This window comes from Pogona vitticeps, chromosome 2 (assembly GCF_051106095.1).
Source record: "Pogona vitticeps strain Pit_001003342236 chromosome 2, PviZW2.1, whole genome shotgun sequence".
Classification (NCBI taxonomy): Eukaryota; Metazoa; Chordata; class Lepidosauria; order Squamata; family Agamidae; genus Pogona; species Pogona vitticeps.
In genome coordinates this window covers 233,218,349-233,236,145 of record NC_135784.1, presented here as the reverse complement: position 1 = coordinate 233,236,145, position 17,797 = coordinate 233,218,349, and the positions used below count along the sequence as shown (strand labels likewise).

General features: G+C 42.8%; 1 protein-coding gene across 3 annotated transcripts in view; it reads right to left on the bottom strand.

The window, feature by feature from the left end:
- Window positions 1-518: 518 nt before the first annotated feature.
- SMC5 (structural maintenance of chromosomes 5) overlaps window positions 519-17,797 on the bottom strand; it is a 57,297-nt gene continuing 40,018 nt past the window's right edge. For 2 of the 3 annotated variants that reach the window (XM_020798631.3, XM_072992198.2), the window contains 7 exons: window positions 17,573-17,698; window positions 14,351-14,446; window positions 11,883-11,987; window positions 10,379-10,498; window positions 6,079-6,258; window positions 5,894-5,989; window positions 519-1,387 (listed from right to left, as the gene is read on the bottom strand). In XM_020798631.3, the coding sequence (XP_020654290.3) occupies window positions 1,259-1,387; window positions 5,894-5,989; window positions 6,079-6,258; window positions 10,379-10,498; window positions 11,883-11,987; window positions 14,351-14,446; window positions 17,573-17,698 (852 nt within the window). In that variant the 3' untranslated portion in view covers window positions 519-1,258. Of the gene's footprint in view, window positions 1,388-5,893; window positions 5,990-6,078; window positions 6,259-6,523; window positions 6,667-10,378; window positions 10,499-11,882; window positions 11,988-14,350; window positions 14,447-17,572; window positions 17,699-17,797 lie in introns of all 3 variants that reach the window. The other variant, XR_013541508.1, reaches the window with a different exon arrangement.

Sequence of the window (17,797 nt, the reverse complement as noted above, 5' to 3'; positions counted from 1 at the left end):
ACCATGAAATCGCATAGCGATCCGTTTTTTCGGATCGCTAATGCGATCGCTCAACGTTTTTTTAATGGGGAAAAATTCGCTTTGCGAAGAGCGGTAAGCGTTTCGCTTACCGATCTTCGCAAAACGACCCCCGACGATCAGCTGTTCGGCGGCCAAAATGGCCGCCGGAAGCCGGGAAATGGCCCAAAATGGCCGCGCGCAGCGTTTTCGCGCCCTCGTTAAGCGAGGCGAGGGCGCGAAAATGGCTGCCAGCCATCCTGAAGCTTCGCTGAACGGTGAGTATTTGGCCTATTTGGAACGCATTAAACGATGTTTAATGCGTTCCAATGGAAATCCCTGCCCCGTTCAGCGATGCTTCAGCATAGCGAAGGTTAATCCGGAACGGATTAACCTCGCTATGCGAGGCACCACTGTATATGAATTCATTCATGGTATTTTGCTTGTACTTTTTTCATATCTAAAACAGAATCTTCCTCCTATTCTGAACATGCTCAATAGCACAAGAACTAAAGCTAAAATGAAACAACATCTAATATAAATTTATTATATAAAAACAATTTTGTAAGGCTGGAATGGTTGGAGAGATTAATATTTTTTCATATGAAAAAGCACAAAGGGTAAAATTTAAACTTGTCCCATCTCATAGGAATAGTACATATTATAAAAGGAACAAACACCAATCAGAAAGAGATCCCTTTAAGATAAACATAAAAAGACACTGCATATTTTAAGTTGCTGGCAAGTGTCTGAAACCATGTCATCTTCCAGAATACAAATCAGATTGAGGCATAACCTTAGCAGCAGTTGAGAAACATACTTTTTACAATAACCTCTTTTGAGTTCACAACTATGGACAATGACAACAGATAAAACTTTTCTGCTCAACAAATTTTGGGAAATACTGACCAGTTCTCCAGTTCCTTTAAAAGTTGTAGCAGAACATGTACAAGACATACAAAAAAGATTTTAATAGACTGAACTCCAAAGCTATGACAGACTATAAGCCTTCCGCTGCAATCCACCACCAAAGGCAGCTGACGGCTGGGAAGAAAAAGTTCTTCCAATCTCTTCCCAAAAATTGGTGCTTGAAGTCCTCCTGAGGAAAATCATAAAAGGTGAAGTAACATATTATAGTCATATAAAATGCAGGCCATCAATGGTGTCTTCAAGAGAGTTGTGCTTTTATATAAACAAAGAAACTGAGTTCTTCAGCCTCCTCTAGGTTTCAAAAGGCATCACAGAAGTATTTATTGATTGGTCACATCTGAAATCGGCTGCGTCTCCGATGGAATGCCTCTAAGTTCCACTTCTTTGATTCCAGCATAGAAGATCCATTGTAAACTAACAACACAGTCATTTTTTCTCCGTAAGTAAGGTTCTGCAACAGCTTTTAACAAAGGAAGAAAACTCAGTTAGAAACAATTCACTTCCCAGCAGTCACATTTATTACTTAACATGCAGCAGCCATATTCTACTTTTCACAGAAACACATACTATTCTCCTTTCTCCTCTTTGATTTACCAAAACCAGGCAATTTTGCCAGGTGGACAAGAAAAGACATAGAGAATAAATAATGAATTCAGTTCACTTTCTGTTGTTATTATTAATCTCTATAGCATTCCTCAATCTTGCCCTGATCGCATAAACATCACGACAACAAGGTAATTTATGGGTGCAACCCACTCTATTTCCCCTATCAGCATGTCTGTAGGATCCCACATTATATATGTAGGAGCAGAAAGATAAGAAAAACTACACACCTTGGCAACAAAAGAAAGAATGACAGTTAAAGGGCACAAAACAGACATTATGAGGGTTTTTTAAAAATGAAAAGAGTTGTTGAGAAAAGAAAAGTTAGGCTAATACAAATTTAAAATATGGATCTCCATGTAACTCTGGGCAGACAATAAACAATGCCCAACATGCTTTGAATTCTGTCAAAGGTTAGAAAATTTGTAACACTGTCACCAAAGCCAGCACCAGGATTAATGGGCTGCTGGGGCATACAGTGGGGTCTCGACTTACGAACAACCCTACTTGCGAACAATTCAACTTACGAACCCGCCCTATAGGGGAAATAAGGACTCGACATACGAACTTCCCTCGAGTTACGAACAGGAAAAAGTGCCCCCTCCCTCCCCTTAGAGGCTTCTGAAGGGGAAAAAAGGGTCAGAAATTTAAAAATAAATAAAAGAAAGTCACTTACCAGGCCTTGGTAGCCCCCAAACAGCAGGAAAAAGAGCAGGAAACAGCTAAAAGCTGACACCCAGAAGGGAGCCTGGCAGCCATTTTGTGATTTTTTTCCCCTCTCCTGCACCCTCCTCTCCCCGCCTATCAGCTGATGGGCTGGCTCTGAAGAGGCTTGGGGAGGCTTGCTCAGCACCTAAAAAGCCTGCCTGTGTGTCTTTGTGCTGAAAAAATCAGCACATGTTTTAAAACATGATCTAAAATTGGCTTCGTTGAAAAAAAAGATTTCTAAAGTGCTTTGCAAACTATTCCCTGCCTTCCTCCTCGTTTCCTGAACCTAAGGGAAAAAAAGAAAAAATATCCCCCTCTAGTGGCAGAAGGCGGAATAGCAGCTTCCCATTAGTTTCTATGCTGTCTCACAGGGAGTGCTTTTCTTCAGAGGTCTGCTCAAGGCAATGGCAACTACCAATACAATCACAATAGTCCTTATTGCCAAGCACTAGGCCCTGCCCTGAGGCACTGCCAATAAAGACAGCTAGCAGATGTGCAAATGGTTTCTGCATCCGTGTAAAGATAATGTACACAAGGCTGCTAAAGCTGTTTTATTTTTGATGCCTGTTCTGCCCGTACCATACACATCATGAACAAATCAAGGCAGAGAAGAAGTTTGGATTATCATCCCCCTTTGGCTGTAAGATTCTGACAGTGGGAGTTCTGGACTAGGGTGGATGTCGGTCAACAAACAACAATCCCCTCTCTACCTCAGATTCTTTTTCCCACCTTTTTTTCCACAGTCAGGGTAAAAATTCTGTTAGTTTTAGTTTGGAGTCAGAAGTTGACAGTTAGAATGAAGTGTTCTGTTAGCTATTTAACCAGCCAGTTAGTCAGAAATGACGCTAGTTAACCAGTTATGCCCTGTGATATAGTAAGTTAACATTTTTACACAATATGATGTTTATGTTTATATATGAAGAATTGTATGAAAACAGAACATTTTATTCTTTCTCATTACCAAAGCCTCTGAGTGAATGTATTAAGATAGTAAGTGCCAGTTGAAGTAAACTAACAAATGGTGGTCTATCGAGGGAGACTTGAAGCTCAATCTGCTCTGTAGGTCCCTGACTGAACCACTTTATCTGCTTCATAATTAGAGGATGTTTATTTTATTTTATTTGTTAAGGCCACACTCAGTTTCTTCATACTCTGCCCCAACAGAAGCAGAGTAGTAGCACAAACATCTACTTGCTGATCCTGATCTACATTCTGTCCACTCCTACCTTAGAACTACAGAAAAAGGTTTCATAGGTAAATATTGAACATCTTGAATTTCACCCTGAATGTATAAACGGAGTAACCAGTGCTATAGCAATAAATTCTGGACAGCAGGAGTTCAGCATGCCTCAAAGGTAGGGTTGCCAGATGTCAGGCAAAAGGAGGACATGCCCTCCTTTTTAGCCTAATGTCCTCCGTCAGGCAGGCAAAGATAAACACCATTAAAATGTCAGGCTCTTGTATATTTTATGTTATAATTTTGGATGGGAGGGGGAGAGGTGGAAGGACCCCCCTCCTCCTGTCTTTTCCCACCCCCACCCGCTTGCCCACTCCCCATTACCTGCCGCTGGCGCTGGAATATAGCCCTTGCCCCCTCCTGCAGTGGCGGCGGCTGCTGCTCGGTAATCTGCCATGTCCGTCCAGCCCACATGGAGCCCAGAAGGGTGGCGCGAGTGGAGCACTGCCCATCAAGCCAGGCAGGAACAAGCAGCACCCAAGCGCATCGATGGGAAGGCGAGCACCTGGAGGGTGTGTGTTCAAAGTCCCTTTCAGGGACTCCAACTCCCACATGCTCCAGCCTTGAACTTATGACCCTTGGGTGAGGGGAGGCTGCCTCATTCAGTTTTGCCTGGCGCCGCTTTCCCTTGCCTGCACCGGAGCCTTGTTTGGGTGTCCAGATTAGCAAGGTTGCCTCTGAGCCTGTGCAGAATGCGAGTGGCTGGGGGATCCTGCAGCCGGGCCAGGGTGGGTTCGGGTACAATTTAAATACAGTGGTCCCTCGCAAGACAAGCACCCCGTTTAATGACAAAATCTCATCACGACGAACTTTTTGCGATTGCAAAAGCAATCGCTTTACGATGTTTTAAATTGTTTTTTCTTTTTCTTTTCTTTTTCTTTTTTTTTTTTTTTTTTTTTGCTTTGCGATGATCAGTTACCTGCTTCGGGAACCGATTCTCACAAAACGACGATTTTCGGCCAGCTGATCGGCGGTTCCAAAATGGCCGCCGGGTAAAAAAAAAGGCTCCCCGCTCTTTTCTGGGACGGATTCTTCGTTGCACAGGCAGCGAAAATGGCCGTGCTATGGAGGATCTTCGCTGGACAGTGAGTTTCAAGCCAATAGGAATGCATTAATCGGGTTTTAATTTGTTTCTATGGGCTTTTTTATTTCGCATTACGATGTTTTCATTCTACAGCGATTTCGCTGGAACGAATTAGCGTCGTAATGCGAGGCACCACTGTAATGTTTTTTGGTATTTTAACAAAAAGCCTCCATTGAAAAAATTTTAACTAAGAGATATTTATTGGCAGCTAATGTAATAAAATTGTATTGATTGTGGGTTTAATCCAGAACAATTCAAATGAAACATTCAATACATCAACCTCTATCCTTTTTGTTTTTCTATGTCCTCCTTTTGGTACCCATGTATCTGGCAACCCTACTCTAAGGAGAATCCATAATTAATACCCACAGAAAGAAAGAGGGACAGATGTTTTCATTCTGCTTTTTCATTCTTTACATTCAAAGGAGCTAATATACTGGTTAACAACGTCATCATAAAATTCCACAATGGAGTTTAAAGGGCATAACTGCTAAGCTATGCACAATTTCCTAGTAGTAAGCTCCACAAAACTCAGTGGTGTTTACTTCTGATTACATACACTCAAGTTCTAAAGCACAGTGGCAGAATTCTATGACATAAATATGCTGGCATTAACTCCACCAGTGTAAATTTCAGCAGCAATTACCACCAATTAAGAAGTCAGCACTGTGTTGTTGTTTTTCCTGGTGGCACATCAAGTCATATATCTGTTGTGAGAGAAGAAACACCAGCACCAGTTTCTTTACTGGTGGCAATTTGTCACTCAAATTTACACCAAAATGCTGGCAGGCATAGCTGATAGGATTTGGACCAGTGAATTTTAACAAAAGATCTTCAACCAGCTGAAACCCAAGCTTCATCTTTTCATTATAAGCACAAAGAATCTTGTACATAAATACCAGCATTTAAAGTCCTATCCTGAAGTGGAAACCTCATACCAAAAAGATACTAGTGACTATTTATTTTCTTCATTCTCTAACTGTGTCAGTGCTGCCTTGCCACAAGGAATAGAGAGCTGTGAAAGCTTTGTTATCACTTCATTCACTTGCTAGAACATGGAAGATCAACTCTCCTGACACAGCAGCAGGTAGGACAGGTTTTATGGCCTAAATCGAACTGTCAGGCCCATTTAGAGTAGATCCACTGAATCTGCAGAATTTACATAAACTCTGACTTACCCAATTCTCTTTGATTCTAGTTGAGCCTAACAGAAGGATTTAGTTTCACGTTCCTGTCAACCTACCCTGTGAGGCCTTCATCAATATTTTTAATTTGCTACACAAAGAATTCCAAAAATGACAGGTATACAAGATACAGAGTTTTCAGCTACACACCTTAGGTGTAATAAAGAAGTACTGAGAAGTGCTTTCTTTACAGGCAGTTTCTACAACCACATCAAAGACTCGTCTTTCATTAACAGGGTCCATCCCCTAGAAGAGGAAAAAAAAATGTATCAGTACTGCAGTCTCTCCTCCTAAAGAATAAACTGAGAAAATTTTTGTTTTGCCTGGAAATATACCTGATTTATTTCATCTACCACTCTGAAAGGACATCTGTTGAGTTCCTGCAAAGCCAGTAAGTATAACATAGTTGAAACACTCTTCTCTCCTCCACTCTGATGGTGTGGAGTCAGCTCCTGAAGCTGAGTGTTACTACGGAATTTGACTCTTATTCGAATCCCATATTTGTCGTAGTCTTCCTATGAGGACAGGACATTCATGTGAGAGATCTACAAGCTAGCACACAATCACGGATAACAAATACAAGGGTGGAAAGCCTTCCGTGGCTAAAATTCAGTAGTACACTGCAACTGGAGTAGGCCCATTGAATCCATGGAGCTTATGCAAGACCTGACTCACCAAATCCTCACCGATTCAACAGGCTTACTCCAGTTGCAACTTACTACTGGATTTCAACCAGTGGCTCAAATTCAGATGTTATATCAAATCAGTATTTGAACTAACCATTGTTTAGAACTCAAGCCATGTTTTAAGTTTCCAATTATGTAACAGGCAGGGTGTCGATTAGAGCAGCCTGAGCACTTTTGTCTTCCACCTTCTTGAATGAACAAGTTCCATTGATTGTTACTGTCTCCATGGTGCAAGAGCTTTTATAGGCAGAGAAATAAATAAGCAATACCTTATCACTCAGACACAACACTGAAAGACACTTTTTACACAATCAATGCTTCAAAATCTGCCTTCAAAACACAGAAATCGAAATCTTAACTGCCAACAATGGCAAATTATAACTTATTAATTCACCTGCCAAGCCAAACCACAGTTTAGGTTCTACTATGCCAGTATAGTGAGCTGTAAACTCTTCATTCAGCCTGGGAAGCAAACAGTGTGGCAGTGAAGCATTTTAAAAATAAGCATTTACTGAATATATTTCTGTGTTTCAAGAGGAACTTCAAAATGCATCTCCACAGAGGTGAACAGTGAGCCAGTCATGAATATGTCAGAAAGTAAAGAGGTAAGCTTATGGACACCACTAAGGATAGGCCTGCCCCCACTAAGCCCAATTATTTTTTGCTAGTCATGTTACAGTCTATCTCTGGACTAGATCAGATGGACAGCTCTTTAATCTCTCTAGACTGAGAGCAAAGACCAAAGTCTAACTGAAATGCATGCGGGACTTCCTCGCCGATGATGCAGCCATTGTTGTCCACTCTGCTGAAGACCTCCAACACCACATGAATTACAACAACCACATGAATTGTTTAAGCAAGGCCTGCCAAGACTTTGGACTAACAATCAGCCTGAAGAAAACACAAGTCTTGGGCCAGGGCGTGGACTCACCTCCCTCTATTACCACCTCCACGCAAGAATTGGAGGTTGTTCATGATTTTTGTGTACCTTGGCTCAACAATTTCTGACACTCTCTCCCTAGATGTCAAGCTGGATAAATGCATTGGCAAAGCAGCTACCATGCTCTCAAGACTCACAAAGAGAGTATGGCTTAATAAGAAGCTGAAGGCATACACCAAGATCCTGGTCTATAGAGCCTGTGTCCTGAGTACACTCCTGTACTGCCATGAGTCCTGGACCCTTTGTGCACGGCAGGAGAGGAAGCTGAACATGTTCCATATGAGTTGTCTCTGGCACATTTTTGGTATCACTCAGCAGGACTAAGTTCCAAATAGAGCAAGGTGGAATTTTTAGCATGTATACATTACTGAAACAGCGAGGTCTACATTGGCTTGGGCACATCGTGAGAATGGCTGACGGTCGGATTCCAAAAGATCTCCTGTATGGAGAATTAATGCAGGGAAATCGCCCCAGAGGGTGACCACAGCTGCGATACAAGGATATCTGCAAGTGTGATTTGAAGGCCTTAGGAAAGGACCTCAACAGATGGGAAACCTTGATATCTGGGCGTTCAGCCTGGAGGCAGGTGGTGCATCATGGCCTCTCACAATTTGAAAAGACCCTTGTCCAGCAGGCCGAGGCGAAGAGGCAGCCCCGAAAGCAGTAAAATTAGGGAGCTGGACAGGGGACAGATTGTATTTGTCTTCAGTGTGGAAGGGATTGTCACTCTCAAATTGGCCTTCTCAGCCACACTAGATGCTGTTCCAAGTCCGCCATACAAAGCATGTTACCATAGTCTCTCAAGACTGAAGGATGTCTACACACAGTCATGTTATTCTTCCTCTCAGCTGCATGCTACACTGCTACTGAAATCTGCATTTTACTCAGAAGTAACCTTCATCATGTTTACTGGGACTTAATCTTAGGAATCTGTGCTAAGACTGCAGCCAACATCGTTGACTTTACCACCACCACCCCGCAAACTTTAGCCTACACAGAACTGAGTCAGACTATCTTGGTCTTCAAGAAGCTAATTCTAGATACCATTTCTTAATGTGACATTAAGGTTATTAAAGAGCATTGGGAACCATTTTTATGAATACTGACTGTTTTGGTGCTGTAATTAGAACCACTGTTTACACTGTATCACATAAAACAGAAGTGTTTAATTTTTAATATCACTGTAAGATAGCAGTTTATACTTCTCAAGAAAGGGTGCTACTACCTTTCCACAATTTTTACTCACTTTCAGCCAGTGACGTCACTTGAGGTTGACAAGGATCACTGTCATGCCACCACCTCCTCCCTTGACCCTTGCCCAGCCTGGCTAATCAAAGTGGCGAGGCCTGTGATAACTGAATGGGCCACTTCAATAATTCCCCTTGCCCTCAAGGGGAACCATTAGGCCTATTAGGAAGAAACCAAGCTTGGCGGCAGATAACATTGGCAATTATAGGCCCGCTGCCAATGTTTCTTTCCTTTGCAAGGTTGTAGAGAGGGTGGTGGCCAATCAGCTTCACACTGTCTTGGATGAAACCAATGCCCTGGATCCATTCCAGTCGGGCTTCAGGCCACATCACTGTTCGGAAACGGCACTGGTCGCCCTGCTTGATGACCTACTGAGGGAGGCCAATAGGGGCACAATGTCCTTGTTGGTTCTCCTTGATATCTCAGTCGCCTTTGATATTGTTGACCACAGTATCCTCCTGGGACGGCTTTCCAAATTGGGGATCGGTGGCCTGGCTCTTGCCTGGCTCCGGTCCTTCTTGGAGAACCATTCCCAGAGAGTTCAGCTTGGAGAGAATGTCTCGGCCCCGTGGCTCCTCAATTGTGGGGTGTCGCATGGCTCAATCATCTCTCCAATGCTGTTTAACATCTATATGAGGCCGTTGGAAGGGGTCATCCAGGGATGTGGTGCTTCATGTCATCAGTATGCTGATGACACACAGCTCTACATCTCCTTTTTTTCCAACAGCAGTGGATGCCGTGGATGCCGTTGCATCCCTTGAGTGCTGCCTGGGGGCTGTACTGGAATGGATGCAGGAGAATGGACTGAAGCTGAACCCGGACAAGACCGAGATCTTGAGGGTGGGCACCCCTTCTATTAGTGGTTTGGGAAGCTCCCTCTCTTTTTGGGGTGCGACTCTCAGCACAAAGAAAGTGGTCCGCAGCTTGGGGGTCCATCCTGACCCAGCGCTTACCATGGTATCCCAGGTAGCATCTGTGGTCCGCACCACCCATCTCCATCTTCGGCGGATTGCCATCTGTGCTCGATGTTGGGGCACTCACCACTCTGGTCACAGTCTCAAGATTAGACTACTGTAATGCGCTCTACGTGGGGCTGCCCTTGAAATTGATGTGGAAACTACAAATGGTCCAGAACATGGCCGCCTACTCTGGTGGCCTTACACTAGTTGCCCATTTGTTTTCGCATTGATTTCAAGGCATTAATGCTTACATATAAAGCCCTAAACGGTTTAGGACCTCAATACCTGGCGCCTGCTCCCACCTAGCTCTACTCGTGTCACTCAATTGAGCCAAGCCAGGCGGCTGAGGGGCTTGACCCCGAGAGAGGCCCGGAAGGAGAGAATTAGAAATCAGGCCTTCTCGGCAGTGGCCCCACACCTCTGGAACAGCTTGCACCTGAGATTCACCTGGCACCGTCGCTGGGAGTTTTCAAGAACAAGCTGAAGACTTGGTTCTTCAGGCTGACCTCCCCTCACTTTCCATCACTTAGTTCTTTGTGTTTTCCCATCTTGGACTCTGCTCATCTCTCTTTTGTTCTAATATTGTCTGTTTTAATTCTTGGTTTTATATTGCTCAGACTGTAAGCCGCCCAGATGGGCAGGGTAAAAGCCGAATAAATAAATAAATATTTCCAAAGCGATAATACAAGGAAGCAATCAAATATGCAGATTATTCTTCATTCTTTAATTGACGAGTTAAAATTCATCCATGCAGGGGACAGATTTCCTTGCAGCCTTAAACAATAATCTGAGTAAATCATACCTCATTTGCTGTATGAAGATCCACTTCTCCCGCACACTGCATAGAGCTAAAGAAGTGACTAAACTTTTCATTGATTTGCTCAACCAGCTGCTTCAAAGGGTTTAGCCATCTTTCTTTAACCTAATAAGAGATTGATGCCTTGTTAACAAAATTTTACAAGCAGGAGATGCTATATTCAGTATTTTAGAAATAATTCAACTGGTGTGTTAAGTACAGTACGTTAGTTATTTATATCCTGCCTTTCTTCCAAGGAGCAAAAGGCACTGCATATGGCCATTTCCCACCCCTCTTTATCTTCGCAACAACCCTATGAGCCAGAGGGAGATTTACCCAGTTTGCTTCATGGCCACGTGAGGATCTGAACCTGGATCTCTGCTGTTCCAGGCCACGGTTCTAACTACTACACCAAACAGGCTGTCCCTAAGTGTTAAGTAACTATTAAAAGCCAACTTTTCATAGTGTTTCTAATCATCATCATCTTGTCTTCTACCATGTGAGAAAGTGCAGGTAGGTGCAGCAGGGCCCTGCACTAGGTGTAACCCAAAGTTGGAGAGGAATAGAGGAGGGGGAAGGGGGCCGGCTGCACTTTTGTTACCGCATGGGGAAAAGGAGCTGCAGAGGCTCTGCTTTATTGCACCACATGGCTAGTACAATGTGCACTGATCCAGGCAACTACAAGACCATAGACTATCAACCCCATACCCATTTGCAATGTGCACAAGCCCATCCTGCTCCTATCCATGGTTCCATGGCAATATCTTCTATTCTTCAGAACAGAACAGTTAGCATGTGCTGCCCTACTGTTGTTTGGTTTACACCAGAACAGCAATGCGGGGCGATGGGGAGGCAGAGAGGGCACCCCACATGTATACAGGTCCTATTTTACTGGCTGCTTCTGTCAGTCAACAAGTGTCCACAGTTCATGGTATTCTTTCAGGTGTGCATTCGTCATTTACACAGCGCTTGCCAGGATGGCTAATGGATGGTATTGATACTTACAGTTTAGTTATTATAACCCAACTGCCATTTATGCTTTCTCCTTAACGTAGAGGTTCTCAAACTTTAATACCTTACATCCCACTTTATCAAACTAATTCCCATTACGATATAAACAAAAAGCCCTTTTTTCTGACAAGGTCATTTGTATTGTATCTCATTATTATATTTGCCACTTACAATAAGTTGGTGGGCAGTGAGAACACAGGATTAGGAGAGACGCTGAGGGCTGAGAGTTATAACCAGCATGCCAAAAGGTTGCTGATGGATAACTCACCACAGATGGGGACAGTAAGGGACAGGATATTACTTTTGAAGAAGAAAACAAAGACTGAGGAAGAACAAATTTGTAGCAGTTGTTGCAAAAAAGTATGTCCCCCACCTTGTCTATGTCTGTGCCCCATTAACTTTATGTGTGCTAATAACTGAGAAACAATCTTAATAGATACTTATTTCAGTGCCAAAAATACCTGTGAAAATAATGGCAATAGCAATTCGCTCACAATACCTGTGAAATGTTTTGCCTATAGTTGTCCAACTCGTTTTTTTTCTCCTCCAGCTCCAATGTCACCCGTGCTATTTCTTCTGTCCTTTTATTATATTCATCAATGACCTAGTAAGAAAGGGTTAGTCTCTTCCAAATGGACAATATCAACATATTCCAGTCCAAATCCCATGGTGCTTATAGTTCATTCTCTCCCCACCCCACCCCCAATTCCTTCTGTATCACACACATGCGCAACGCCAAACCTGATGGATGGTTTGGGAAAGGAGGTGCATATCCAATGTTCTATCTCAGACCAGCCCTCTGAGACTAACCTGTCAGAAAAGGCAACTTGGAGATGTTCATGAGTTTTCAACCAGCCCTCCCAATAGAAACCAGTATCAGGGCATAGAAAAGTCACCTTTTTAGACTATAACTCAGAGAACCTGGGATTCTAGGAGATATAGTCCCAAAAAGTACCTTTTCTGAAGCCATGTTATCTCAGGCTGCTCCACACAAATGGGCTCTTTATGGAAGGGCCACAGTTGTCAGCAACAGCTGTGACAGGGAGAAGCAGATGGTAAGCTGTTTCATGAGATATTCAGGACCAGATATGGAGAGACAGCATCTCACAATGTTAAGAAAAATAGTTTTCTTACACTTTAAATACTGTTTTGGTTCAAGCACTTTGCAGCCTTTTTCAGGGGCACAATTTAGCAATGTACAGTGAAAGTCTCTTTTGATCCGGCTCCCAGCTCCACTAAACTACAGCTTGGGCTGAAATACGTTGGGCAGTTTTTAAAGTGTAGGAAACCCCATGTTTTCTTGACACCTGAGACTTGGTCTCTCCTTCATATTTGGGTCCAAGTAGATATTTCCAGTTTCTTTAGGTTTTTATATTCAGGACCAAGGAAGATCAAAGGGTCTTGTAGTAGCAGAACATGATAGCAGTGGCAGCAAGAGGTGAAAAGACTGTGCAAGGACCTGTTGAGAGAAAAGGCCATCCAGCATGCCTGGCGAAAAACCTCAGCAATGCCTCTTTCTGCTTAGTCCAAACCCTTTCCATTCAAACTCTAAAAATCGTCACTACCTTCTTTTGAGGTATTCAGGACTCTAACGAAAAAGATACTTTGGCTTCTAAGAAGACAAGGGCATCTGTGTCTATTTCGCTGTTCTGACAGAACTCTAAGTCAGCCAACATTTATTGCAGTACAGTCGTGCCTCGCTTTACAACTGCCCCACATTACGACGAAACCACATTATGACGATCTTTTTGTGATTGCAATTGCGATTGCAAAACAATCGTCTGAATAGGGGTTTTTCGCTTTGCGATGATCAGTTCCCTGCTTCGGGAACCGATTCTTCACAAAACGATGATTTTCCTCCAGCTGATTGGTGGTTTCAAAATGGCCGCCGGGTAAATAAAATGGCTCCCTGCTGTTTTCTGGAACAGATTCCTCACTGCAGAGGCACCGAAAATGGCCGTCCTATGGAGGATCTTCACTGGACGGTGAGTTTCCAGCCCACTGGAACCCATTGAAGGGGTTTTAATGCGTTTCAATGGGCTTTTTATTTTCGCATTACAACGTTTTCGTTCTACAGCGATTTCGCTGGAACGAATTAACGTCGTAATGCGAGGCACCACTGTACTTCGATTAATTTTTTGTTTGAGCTCCCCTATTTCCTTGGCATGGGCTTTCTGAGACACATGCACTAATGCCTGCCAAAGACACTCAGGTAAACCTTTCATGTATCCCTTTCCATCATGCCTAAAAGTGAAGGCTTAATTTTGTTTGGACTGATGAGGAGGAAATCCAGCTGTGAATTTGAATCTCTGCCAGATTATGTTAAAGAGAGAGCAAATCTCTCTTTACTGGCATCCTCTTAGCAGACAAGTCATTTACAGAACCAACCTAGATGAGTAAAATACAGCTTACCAATAATATTACGTTATATTTCTAGCCCAAATAAAATGGACCCGAGGCATTGCTGCACTTCTAATACAAATATAGATTCAAACTATACATACTCATGCCAAATCCATTTGTAAACATGAGATCTACTCTAATAAAATACAAAATAGGAAAGACTCGAGTTAAGAGCAGAAATTACATGTGATGGAGAACTGAGGGAAGTACGTGCTTCCCTCAACTTTCTAAAGTACATTGCTTGGAACTTCTTTTCCTCTCCAATCGTGCAGGAAGGGGACTAAGCTACTGTAAAGGAATACCTTAATTTACAGAAGGTAAAGGGGGAACTGGTATTAAGAAAACAGGTCTGCTGCCATCAAGTGTCGTATTTTTTCTTTCCTTTTTTTAAAGAGCAGAAAGAGGGTAGAACACACTGGTCATGGGGGAGGAACCCTTAAAATTCTAGAAGACTCAGAAATTAGCATTTGCAATGCATTGTTCTTGCTGCTTAGCTTACTATTATTACTATCACCAAGCAACCTACTACAGTGTGGGATTAAATGGGGGTGGAGAAGTACATACTGAATCACTGAAGCCTGTGATGCAGGAAGCTCTTGATTTCTCCTCATTCAGTAAAGCATCAATTTCATCCAATGTGCTTGGAACGCTTTGAAATGCCTAAGAATAAAAAGGACATTTGTGTGAAGGAAGGTTTCTGTGACATTGCAAGTGTTTCTACTAAGATTTATAAAGACCCGTTTCTTGTAGGGAAACTGATTTTAAAGGAAGCAAGCATCTAATTTTCTTTATTGTTTAGTGTCAGAAACTCTGGGGAACACAGAGAAGTACTTGTAAATTTACTTAGTGTCTTTGCTTATTTTTAAAAAAACCTGGCAAATGCTGCCCTTTTATGGAGCTTCCCACACCTTCTTCACAAGCAGCACTGAGTAAGAATGAGATATATTGCTGTTGAGTCTTTCTAAGGTTCGGCGTGACCTGTGCACATGCAAGGGCAGATCCACTATGAAACTAATGAAGTTCAGGGCACCTAATCCCAAAGCAGCTCTAGTCTAATTTTTAAAAATGTTTTAATTTACATTTTAAAAAATTAAAACAATTTTTTAATGTGGTGATCTGTCATGGAACAATCCCACTGATGAAGGTAACAGTAGTCATCCAAACCTCTTTGCCGGTTGTGAAGGGGACTTGTAACTTCACGGGCCCCAAAAATGTGGGGTTGCCACTGTGTACATTCTTGAAATGGGAGGAGAGTGAAGACTTGGCTTCTCAATTCTGATGTGCCTTAGAAGGTGCTCCAAGTCTCTCTGAAGCTCTGTGTGAAATCACAGGCAGGACAACCTCTCTTCCTCCACCTGTAATTCTTCAAATGTGATAGTTCACTTAAATCTATTCCTGAATCCAGAGGGTATGCAGCTGCAAGTAAGCCTTACTTAGAGATTCAAAGAGGTTTAAAATAGACATGGGAGAAGCAGAGTATGGTACCCCACACTCCTTCTACTATTGCTCCCCATGTGTGGAAATTCCTAATTTTTCAAGGTTATGGGACAGAGCTTTTCAGACAGGTGTTCCCTCCATGAGGAGAGCAGAGAGGAAAAATGAAAAGGGTGGAATGCTCTCCTACTCAAGAGGTAATCTCAATCCCTTTTTGAATGCCTGAAATACAGGCATGTAGTCATATGTTAGCACCAGAAAAGAAAAAAAATCCAGATCAGAGTAAAGAAATGAGAGATCACTTCTTTCCATTCCATTTAATTTTTGTTTTGTTTACTCAGAGCTGGTATCTCTTCTCTTTCCTGAGTGAGGTGACTATTCAAAAGTCAGGTTCTGTTGAATAAACAATAAAGGGAATACAAAAAAGCTAGCTAAGCTAGAGTACTTAACAAGATATTCATTCTGTTCTTCCTAACGTCCTACTGGAACGGCGGAAAAAGAGGAACTGAAAGGAAGGTTGAGGGGGCGGAGCCTATACGATGCCGGGGGGGGGGGAACTAAACTGTTTCTTTTTCAAAGCTCTAGAATCATCCAGACGTCCTGCACAGGTGCAGGATTAACCCATTTGTGTGCATTCACAGAGACCACTATGAAGAAGCATAATACACTGTGCACATGTACAGTAAGAAACCTAAAAATACAGTGATTTAATAAAATTCTGAGTAAAAAAAAAGGAAAAAAGGTCAGTGCTGATCATGCTAAAAAGGGAAGCTTTAGGTGTGCTGTGATCAATCCTTGCATGTGAACACAAGGATCACCCCAAATGATGTATCATACCACAAGGCAAGCCTGTTTAGCATGATCTAGACCAGTGAGGGCGAACCTATGGCATGTGTGCCACAGCTGGTACGGAGAGCCCTTTCTACCGGCATGCAAGCCATAAGTAGCCAGATCACTACTCCCCCCCGGTAGCCAAAACCGAGCAGGCAGCTGCAACCAAGGTGCCTGGACAAGCGGTGGGTCAGGATCTGGAGCAGCTGGTGCTGACGGCATATCCGGAGTGGAGTCTTGAGGCACCTCCATGCACTTCTGGTGCTGTCACCGCTGCCGCCATGGAACACCACTCCATGTCCCCCCCCAGTTTGGACATGCAAGCCCAAAAAGGCTTGCTACCACTGATCTAGACTGATCCAGACCAAGATAATTTAGCCACCCGTGCTCATGCATAAAGAACTATTATAGCCACAGGATGCTGTGCTGAGAGCAGGTGCAAAGACTTGTGTGCACTTTGACAGAATGGAGAAGGGATTTGAGTCTTTCAAGCTCTGACAGCACCCAACTTAGCTCTTCTTTTACACTGGAATCAGAAATGCAATTGAAGTCCTGAGCCTATGTCTGCAAACAGTAATGGTTTGACAGCCAGTGTGGTATAGTGGTTAAAGAGCTGAATCAGGACTTCGGAAACCAGAGTCCAAATCCCATTCAGCTATAAAAATCATAGGAAAAAAGCTGGCAGGGGGAAAAATTGATCCATTTGAAATGTGGTGCTGGAGGAGAGCTTTGTAGATACCCCGTACTTCCAGAAAGACAAACAAGTGGGTCCTAGATCAAATCAAGCCTGAACCATCTCTGGAAGCAAAATCACTGAAACTGAGGTTGTCCTACTCTGGGCACATTATAAGAAAGGCTTCTATGGAAAAGACAATAATGGGAAAATTTGAGGACAGCAGGAAAAGACCAAATACGAGATGGACTGACTCCATAAAGGAAACCACAGAGTTATGGTCTTGAGTTTGGAAGAGCTGAGCAGGGCTGAAGACAGGTTATTTTGGAGATTGCTCATTCATAGGGTTGTCATAAGTCAAGAGCAATGTGATGGCACATAACAACAACAACAAAAATCACTGGGGGACCTTCGACCTGTCACTCTCAGCGCAATCTCCCTTACAGGACTGTTGTGAGGATCAAGTACGGAGAAGGCAAACCACATACACCAACCATCAGCTCATTGGAGGAAAAGCAAGATATCAATGCAATAAACACATAAAGGTCCTGAAGAGCCTCAAATGGTCTCTACAGCAGAGATTTCTTTCCAGTAGCTAGAACTAACAGCAAAAATGTCCTTCATGAACAGGGTTATCCATGTAATATCTAGGACTTGACTGTACCATTAGGCATGGTGAGTTGGGCTGCCTTTCCAGACACCCTAGGAATGGCAGCTTGGACTATAGTTGCTAAGTTACTATTCTGATTTTATTGCATATGAGAAACACTCTGAAAGCATGGCTTTTTGAAAGCATTTCTGTAAATGCCTGTATGTGCAGGAGGACAACCCTACACTGTGATACTTACCTTTGCTAAATCTTCTGGAATGTTTTGATCTGGACGGAGGTTACAGGCTTGTTTAGCTTTAACCAGTAAATCTTTACACTTCTGCAAAAGGGTCTGTTTCTTTTTTTCCAACTCTGAAAACTGTTGCTATAATAAACAGAATTGAAGAAAGCAGAATGCAGTATTATTGCTATTGTTGTTAAGAAAATATCAGTAATTTCGAGCAAGAACAGAAAAAGGTTTATC